At 46.5% G+C, this 9,171-nt stretch overlaps 2 protein-coding genes across 4 annotated transcripts in view; both read right to left on the reverse strand.

Annotated features, from left to right (window-relative positions):
- Nucleotides 1–341: 341 nt before the first annotated feature.
- On the reverse strand, nt 342–2,296 carry LOC107268750 (cytochrome b5-related protein). Its single transcript, XM_015741820.2, has 4 exons — nt 1,781–2,296; nt 1,429–1,696; nt 993–1,284; nt 342–917 (listed from the first exon to the last, which is right to left on the reverse strand). The coding sequence occupies exons 1-4, from the start codon at nt 2,009–2,011 to the stop codon at nt 428–430; spliced, it is 1,281 nt and encodes a 426-aa protein (XP_015597306.1). The 5' UTR covers nt 2,012–2,296; the 3' UTR covers nt 342–427.
- A 924-nt stretch (nt 2,297–3,220) lies between these two features.
- The window catches only part of LOC107268784 (protein yellow), a 7,354-nt gene continuing 1,403 nt past the window's right edge, over nt 3,221–9,171 (reverse strand). Inside the window, exons 1-6 of one of the 3 annotated variants that reach the window (XM_025086088.1) lie at nt 6,271–6,553; nt 5,109–5,496; nt 4,614–5,026; nt 4,363–4,540; nt 3,943–4,154; nt 3,221–3,853 (exon numbers count right to left, since the gene is read on the reverse strand). In XM_025086088.1, coding sequence (XP_024941856.1) covers nt 3,482–3,853; nt 3,943–4,154; nt 4,363–4,540; nt 4,614–5,026; nt 5,109–5,376 — 1,443 coding nt within the window. In that variant the 5' untranslated portion in view covers nt 5,377–5,496; nt 6,271–6,553 and the 3' untranslated portion in view covers nt 3,221–3,481. Of the gene's footprint in view, nt 3,854–3,942; nt 4,155–4,362; nt 4,541–4,613; nt 5,027–5,108; nt 5,497–6,143; nt 6,554–9,171 lie in introns of those variants that run through there. The other 2 variants (XM_015741896.2, XM_015741897.2) reach the window with 2 other exon arrangements.

Consider the following 9,171-nt stretch of genomic DNA (forward strand, 5'->3'; position numbering starts at 1 on the left):
CAAATGCCACACGCGTCCACGGCCACACAGACGCACCAACGCATCAAGTTACGTAAAGTCGTAAGCACAGCGCGATAATCTCGCATCTCGCATCGTTTTCTAAGAAAGATTAGGTAGACGTAAACTCGCAAGCGCGCCAATGTCTAATCCCAACGTGTTATGCCAGTTATGTATATCGTATTATACTATGAAGTGATAATATTACCTAATAAACATAACTGCTCTTACTCTCGTTCTTATCGTCGACTCACTATCAAACTGCTTTGTCGCAATGATAAACACTACAATTTTCGTCACTCTCTTAGAGGGAATTATTTTAAATTTTGCGATAACGTGCAAAGTTAACTTGGACGCTTAGTGCGTAAAATCTTTATTTAACCCATTATTTACAAATTATACTATCAAGAAGTATAAAACATCTAGAAAATTAACTTACGAATGTCTTGGGCTCGTTTCGCAGCAACTGTTGGAATTGACCTTTCGTCAATTCCCACTGAGTCATCTTTTTGAAGGGAATATTAAATTCCTCGCAGGTTTCTTTCAGAGCTGGCCAACAGCGACGCAAATAGTCGTGATCCACAGTAGGTAGGAGGTGGTGAAGGGTGTGTGTGCCAAAATTAGTTAGGGTTAAAAATAGAGAGCTGTCGATTAAATACCGGTCGCGCACCGCATCCAGTTCGAGAAGTGCCCAGTCAAGATCCTTCCGACAGATGTCGCCGTCATGGAAGATGTCGGGGTGATGATGCGCAGCATTGAATCCAGTATAGCCAAAGTAAAAACTGCTCAGGAAAATGATGGTGGTCCAAGTAGCGAAGGCGGCACCGATACTTTCCGAAACGGTACACATGGCCAGGGGCAGAATGAAAGGGATCAAATCTTGGGGATGGAGATCCACTTTGGTCAGTGCTACGTAGTACCTGCAAAAAGAGGCGAATAACTTAGAGAGAAAAAACAGGAATAATAAAGTGAATGGTGTTTGCTGGATAAAGTACCTTTTCGTGCCCTGCATTACGTAAGTCAGCGTGTAAATGATTGGACTGTATATAAGAGAGAGAATTCGCGACATTATTGTTTTGTTCTTGAGTGGCAGCCACGAGAGAAACGGTTCCACGCTGTAGACCTCGTAATCCCATATAGTGTTTGGATATAGGTGGTGACTGAGAACGTGGGTGATTCTCCAGTCGTTCGAAGACATCAGACACAGGTCCATGTAGAACATGCGGAAATTGTTCCTCATGTGCAAATAATTGTGCGCAGTCACACTGAGCCAAGTTAAGAACATTGCTGAAATGAAAAAGGTGGCTTACGGAGTGTCTAATCGCTTTTAGGTATTCCAGAGAACTTTCAATTGCTACTTTCGGTATATAGGAGCGCGTTAAGTTTTAATTAGGAGCTACAAATATTTTCAGAAGTAAGCTGACAACTCACCGCTCACAATGATTGCTGGCCATGCACGTGTCGCACTGGCCGTAAGGCACGAGATTATGGTGCCTGCAAGCAACATATCAGCAATCATGTTTGTCCTAGGAGAAGGCCGATGAATATCGACGCCCTCGAGAGCTTTCAAGGCGCGAGCTTTAAACTTCTTATAAAACCCATTTGGCTGAAAGGTTAATGGGATACATCGCGGGGTGGAGGCGTCGTGAATGTAAAATTTTGGTAGTAGCCTCTCAGCTCTGTCAGTCAGATGATGGACCTGTTTTTTTTTTTTCAGAGAGTAAAATGTAGGATCGCTGATTACGCAATCTTTTGGAATTCTCATGGTTAAAAAGGTACTTACCTGAAAAGCTTCGGTAATATCAGTCCCTTCCGTAAGGGCAATCCACTCTGAACCGCCCGGATGATTCTTGATGAATTGACTCAAGTCGTACAATTTATTTCCAATTCTCCACAGACCCTCGGCGCCGTCATCCTTTCTTCTGCCATCGAGGAAATCGATGCCTGTCTTTAAAGCACCATCGCGCGCCGACGGATAGGACAGCCCGGGAACAGTGCTCTCCAATTTGCCCATCTCTTGTTTCTCCCTATGCGAGATTAAAAAATCTTACGAGCTCCGACGTCCAATTGAATGTAAATATCACATGGAGTCTGTTATTGCCTGAATGGACCAGCCACAAAAGCCTTGGGATTGTCTGCCTCGAAGTTGTAACACCGGTTCTCGAATCTGCTCTGAGACTGCATGATGTGTTTATCAATTCCATTTTTATATACGTACTCACACTGTGATAATATATATTTACAACACGTTAACCTCGATGATAACCCCGCTTAACAATAATAACTTTGCATTATAAATAAAATTTACGTCGACAGGGAAGCATAAAAGAAAATGCATTAAAACGTTTTCATTCTGCATTTTCCTCATTTGCAAGACAAACTTAAAAGACAGTAGAGTTCAGACAATAAGTCAGAAACGAATGCAAAATATAATGCACAAACGGATAAAATTTTGTTCCCTTTTAGGATACCCCTGAAGCTCTCCGGTTCTCGATTTCCTGTTGCGTCAAATATAGAATGGCTTTAGTGATGACCAATACATGCGTTGGTGAACTGAATGCACTTTCCAATAATTCAAGGAATTCCTACTGTACTATGACCTTCTGGCTTATGATGACGAATAATAGCAGAGATGTGCGTTAAACTTTAAAATCGATTATTGATTTTGTGACTTAGATCGCATAATGTAAAGGTACGTGTACGAAGATCGCACTGTTAATAATAATCCATGATTCTAAATTTAGTGCGACAAGTTTCTTCGCGTCATCTTGGAAATAAGGAAACACAGCATATGGTATATTATTATATATTTTATGACGTGATTTTTCGAATCACGGTCCCACGGCGGCTCCGGTCACCGATACAGATAACGTTCTCGATTTCTGGTTCCCTTCGGGTCGCCACCCTGCTCAGAAACTACGCTCTCGGGTTCATTCGTATAGTTATGTCAAGGATCTCGTAAGATTTCGTTATGGTTTAGTTGAGGTCGAGGTGCTCGAATCTGCCGTGGGGAGATAGTCTCGACGTACCGAGTTGCCCGGCAGAGGAGAGTGCCCGACGGAGACGTCTCCACGGACCGGCAGAAGCCCGGGTGAAACACCGGCGCCCCGCTGGAGATGGGCAAAGGGCTGCAGAGCGGGCGGAGATAGTTATGATACGATTAAGGGCAGGAGAGGAACCTCCTGCCCGAGTTAAGGTCGAAAGTTAAGTTAAAAGAATTACGTTACAATTTATATAAATAATTTAATACGCAACGTTGCAATTCTTTAATAGTTCTACGACTACTTGGTGTACATTTGAAGATCAAAGGAATCTGTACATGTTATAGCTTTTGTTTGTTAGGGATGAATACTTCTTTAATCTTTTGGGAGGTTCACGTAAGCCGTGCACCCTTCTACGGGTTAGCACCATCATTTATTTCACTGTAAATTAGAGAAAATCACGTGACTTTGGAACTATATACTTTTTAATGTCAACCGGATCTTCATGCTGCCAATTGCGCAATTATCAATCCCAGGAAACTGATCAGCGGTACGTTCACAGCCTCCGTTCCCGCAGAACTTTTCAACGTTCCACTTCCTGCTCCTGCACTTCCGCCGGTAGCTACGCCTGCTCCAGCTCCTGCTGCGTTCCCAGTGGCTCTATTAGTGAGAACCGGCACTGGCATTTTCTGTATATTCGGACTGGGCGATGACTGATCAACGACAGCTGGCTTCATGGAGCACACTGTGCCCTGAACAGCCTCGCGAGCACTTCCTGTTAGAATTCTGAAGTTGTATTCCTCGGGATTCAATTCGGAGTACATGAAGACGGGAAGACGATCCGACAGTACCCAGATATTGCCATTTTGATCGATCTAAAAAAATAAAAGAAGGTCGAACGACAACACGTACTGTGCGTACTGTCAAAAATGATAATGCTACTACACTAGTGTACGCTGTCTACCTTTAGGTCATTAGGGAAGACCATAGTGACATTATTCATATAGACTCGACCCTGTTGTTGAATGTTGTAGGTAGTTCCGGTTTTCCAACAAGCTATGGCATTCAAGTTAGTCAGGGCATAAATAAGAATTCCAGTTGCCGGATCCAAGAAGCTGACACTGCTCTGTCCGTTGGGACCCCTCGAACCCAAAGCCTGGAACTCGTGGAAGCTCTCTGAAAGTAAAAGCATCGTGCGCTTAGAGTTACAATGAATAATGACTTCTTAATCAGTTTGAAGGCCGTAAACATTTAAGTGTTTTTTTATCGAGGGTAAAAGAGCGATGTATGCTGCAACTACTGCATTACCAGGTACGGTGCTACGAATTCTCGGTATTTCCAAGTAACATTTATTATTCTTAGAGCAATTAAGATTGAAATATACTTGGTGAAGTTGAACGATCTGGATCCCGCAGGAGTTGCGTACTGACGGCAAATTCCATGGTGCTGGAGAGAGGATGGAAGTACAGGGTACTATACCCATCTCCGGTAGGCGCCAAAGCCATACCAAATATTCCATCGGTCCAGTGGAACGTCACACCAGCCACCAAAAATTCTCCGCCCTGATGTAAACAAAGAATTTCTTTAGATCTCTGGGAATACTTGAGCGTTGGGATTTTGGGCCTCCGATGCTACCTGAGGATCCGGATGGAAGAAATGATGCTTAACGAGCCAGGATCTATTCTCTTTCCAGGAGTAGACAACTAGTCCAGGACCTCCAAGGTCGCCCAGATACGCGAAGCTGTCCTCGCAGGAATAGTCTTCGACAACGATATTCGCGAATAGGGAATCGGTTGTGCGCTGATCCGCGGGGATGACGTACTTGCGAATGATCTGATCATTCGCCAGGTCGTAAACTATAAGTGCTGGCGGTGCCTGTTGTTCCGGTTCGGTCAAGATATCAACGAGGCCCGTGTCAAGGACCCAGAGTCTACCGCAACGGTCGGCCCGGATGCGGAACGTAGAGACAACTTCCGGTATGCCAAAAGCGCCGTACTGATGTGCCGCCCAGGATGGATACGGATTCAGAGGAGGTGATTCTCGCGTATCTGAAAGGATAATATTGGATCTTAGGAAATTTCAACTCGCGATTAACGTCTTCGCACAATACTCTCTTTTATGGAAACCAACCGTTTAGACTGATGTAGTTGAGACTCGCAGCCACACCTAGCTTCCATCTTGGCACTGTGATGAAGAGTCTGTCGCCGGCTACCTCCAGACCCAATGGCACATTGTCTTCCTTCTTGTAGGCAGGAAACAGCAGTCTGGTGTCATTGTCCGGCCACGCGTACTCGACTTGTTTCCATTGAAATGCGACGCGGAGATTATCAATCGCGTTGGCAGGCGAAATTGGAAAATTTGCCAAAAAAGGCAAAAGAACTGCCAGTCCAGGCCACATCCTTATCACTGGGGCCCCTTCTCCTCCTTTATTTGCTTGACCAAGTATTCCGGCGGACAACGTCCTTGGGGAGCTGCCTGACAATAGGATTCTGAAGTTGGTCGATCAACGAGCAGTCAGCTGAAAGGAATCCCGCTAACGTGAGATATTGTAGTCAAGCAGCGTAGTCGCCACACCGGACGAGGCGCGAATCAATTCCGTATCTTTAATGGAGCCATGACGCGAGGTCGTCTCTTTCGACGGAACTTCTATTTACTCGATCAACGTAATTTCACCGGCGATTCTTTTCTCAGCGAAAGCTTCCTAGCTCAATGAAATCTATTCGAAAGGAGGTTCTTTTATATTCGGTGAAGTCGGTGCCTTCCTAATAGCTAAATTAAATAACGAGTAGTCACCGCAAGAAAATAAAAAGTCTTTTACTTGGCGCGCTTAACTTTCCTGTCTCTCCTACTTGAAATGGCTCCCAAAGGCGTTTCACTTTTACAAGCGACTAGTTTGGAGAATGTTCACAGACAGAGGACTCGAGTCATCAACCCGCGACGTAACGTTGGCTGCTTAATGGAGTTTGTCCATGTCGATACTCAATGAATCCTCCATTCACAGAATCTATAGGAGGAGCGTCGCTCGTGTTTAAGAATCAAAATTCAATGTAAAAAAATAAAAAGCGATGCCACGTGCAGCTGGCATAATAAAATCTGGCACAACGTAGTAAGCAAGAACCTTCGAAATCAGTTTTAAACGAAAATTCGTTGTCAAGGCTAACCAACCTCGTCAGGATAAAATATCAGTCGTACGCGGAAGACGCGTCGGCGATGAATTTGAGACTGTAAATACAGAACTGCACTATCGCGGCACTAGAAAGAAAGAAAGAAAGAAAGAAGTACGTATGCTCACGGTCTGAACTCGCGTCGCGGACTGGAGGGAAGCGAGGAACACTGGTGGATCGGCGGATCGGCGGATCGGCAAGAGGTGGAACGTTCAATCGCCGAAGGACGTTAACAGTCCCGTTTGAATGGCGTTCGCTCGCTTTCCGAGATTTTCAGGGCTAAATTCATTCGCGATACATATTGCCAACTAATTGTTCCTTGGTTACCCGCGTGAGTTTTAAATCTTCCGTAGAACCGTTCGGAGAGTGCCGAAGCAAGAGGATCGATCGACTGATTAACAATCTGCCTGAAGGATCCTCTGTGGCGTCACTGGGGCTTCATTCCAGAAGATGCTTCCAACTGAACTATAGCTACGTGTTTTTTCTTCCATTTCTCCTAGCGGAACGCGAGGAACGCAAAGATCGAGCCTCTCGGGTCGCCGGTGGCAAATCCATTGCGCAATCGAATTGTAATGCCACGAACGTTGTCAGTGGCTGAGAATTCCCGAGAGTCGCCATGGACAGCCCTGGATAGCCCTGGATCGCCATGAGGTTCTCTTGCTTACCATACGCGTTGCTCGAGTACTTTGCTTTCACTTTCGTGTTCACCTCGCCTCTCGCCTCTGGCCCCTCGCCCCTCGCCCCTCGCCTCTATAACGCATCGCATCGATTTACTTACCTGCCGTTCAATGCCGACTCTGCTGCATGTGCTGCAAGATGCATCTCCAAATATTAGAGTCCTGATAGTCGAATGGATTTACGTGACGTGAATAGGTCGAACATTTGGATGAACCGTATCCATGGATCCAAAGTACTAAATAAACTGGATGTCATCGTACGTTAATAACGATCCAGATGGGAGCAGATTGACCCAATGACATTAGCAGCTCGGAATAATATGGATTAAGCTTAAGCGTCAGCATCGCCGGAAGTCCCGGTTGCCATTGTAAGCATCCAGTGAATTATTCATGATCCCTCAGGAGGAAAGTCGTTTTTCGTCATCAAAGTTCAAAGTTCAAAGTTCAAAGTTCAAAGTTCGACGTCGAACAGTCGCCGGTGAAAAATCGCAGCGACAAGGACGACGCGCGAGTAAAGGTCCACGACCCCGGGGATCGCGAGGATCCTCTCGTGTGGACGTAGGTAGGTGGTGAGGGGATCCAGGGCTGGGTCCAGGACGAATGAATGACAGGACGGAGTGACAGTGGCCGATCGCGGTCGCAAAGAGAATTCAAAGGTGCGACCTCGATCGGCAATGTCAGCCCGACGTTAACGGCGAATCGGATTTTAATTTCTTTATTCGTTTAAGACACTCGATATACATTTGGTATCGGTTCGCTCGCACGCAAATCCTCGGCTGAAAATCAAGAGAGCAAGAGAGCTGTGGGAAGGTGGTACTGATTATTGGTCAGCGGGCCAACTCGGCTCTGCGCCGACGCACAAGAGTTTTACCAAGTTCTTAGCCGTGTTGCTTTAAAAAGATCCCTTCGAACGAATCGTGCCCGCTGTCACCAAGTGTAAGGACATTAGCGTAGAGAAATATGTTTTTTGCGCAATTATACTGAGATCGATATACACACAGAGCCAGCCAGCTAAGCATTCTCCGATTCGAGCGGCCGAACCAGCCGAAGGAGCTTCTCGGACCCCGTCGTCGTGTCGCGTCACACCGAGCTCTCTCCTCTCTTTCTTCTCTCGGAGATGACTCCTTGAGCAATCCGAACGACGACGCTCTTACTCGGCTCGGCCCTTCGAACGAACTTTCGGATCGGTTAATATGGTCTTCCCTTGATTCTTACTCGTTACCATTAATATTGTTTCTCGGTCCAGCCACGCGTCAATCAAGCCGAGAACGTGGGTTCCCATTTTCCATGAGGATTCGCTTCCGTATCCCATGAGCGAGAACGTCATTCCTTCCGGCGACTGTCGCGACCTCGGAGAAAGTTAAGATTCGGGAAATTGGGAAGGCGAGTCGCTCGACTCGATGACGGTAGGTCCAAACAATCGCCTGCCTTGAGGCAAGGGACCGAGTAGGTCCAACAGCGCTGAGAGCTGTGATTGGTTGAAACAATATGTGGCTGTCGCCTGCCATTCTGGGATCTTTCAAGATATTCATTTTTAAGGAAATGAGCGTCAGTCACCGGTGCCTTATGAGCCTGACGTGTCAAGGATCATCGGTGTAACTTCTTGATTCGCAGCAGCAGGAGGCTGTGATTGCACGCCGGGAATTAATCCTCTGGATAAATCCCTCGTCAGGAGGAGCAATATTTGAGATCGTGTAATTCCCAGAACAGCAGGCTATGGCCCAATCGCTGGAGCTTTCCACAGAACGATTTTATTCGGAACAATCGATAATATGACACTCAATAAATAAGAGAATTTCTACATGTCCAATTGCGGGGTGTCAGGTTGTCCTGCCGAATCAGGGGCTCAGCCGATCGGGAAGCCAGGAAGGCGTCGATCGACGTGTCCATCTCAGAAGGTGAAAAAAGATCATCTGGGGGGAGTGGAGCAAGGGCTGCCGATTTCTGGGGATGGTTACAGAGCGTTAGTGTGTAGCGGCGATTCGGAAGGACAACCCCTGAAAATAAAGTGTATAATAACGTAATGCGTAGACAGGTACGTGAACGTGTATTCGGCACGCTTTGCTGTTTCGGATTGATTAAATTGAGAGGGCGAAATGGGTCGGAGAGTCTTTTTGTGTGTGTGTGTGTGTGTGTGTGCGCGATCGAACGCCAAGGAATCAGCGACCTCGATCGGTCGTCGATCGTCGATCGTCGAAACTCGCCTCAGGTTTCCTTCCGCTCGTCCCGTGGGAAGAAACGGAAGAAACGGAAGAAACGGAAGAAACGGTAGGACAAGAGGATGGAGGCTCGACGCTCGACGAGGTGCGGAGGAACTTGGCTCGAGGATCTGGGGGATAATTCGAGGTGCGG

Source organism: Cephus cinctus, unplaced genomic scaffold, assembly GCF_000341935.2.
Source record: "Cephus cinctus unplaced genomic scaffold, Ccin1 Ccin1_scaffold0581, whole genome shotgun sequence".
In the NCBI taxonomy this organism is placed as follows: Eukaryota; Metazoa; Arthropoda; class Insecta; order Hymenoptera; family Cephidae; genus Cephus; species Cephus cinctus.

Coding starts and splice junctions, on each gene's coding strand:
- LOC107268750 (XM_015741820.2), bottom strand. CDS start 2,011: ATGGGCAAATTGGAGAGCACTGTTCCCGGGCTGTCCTATCCGTCGGCG. Junction 1,697..1,780: donor ATATTACCGAAGCTTTTCAG/GTAAGTACCTTT, acceptor AAAAAAAAACAG/GTCCATCATCTGACTGACAG. Junction 1,285..1,428: donor GCCAGCAATCATTGTGAGCG/GTGAGTTGTCAG, acceptor TTTTCATTTCAG/CAATGTTCTTAACTTGGCTC.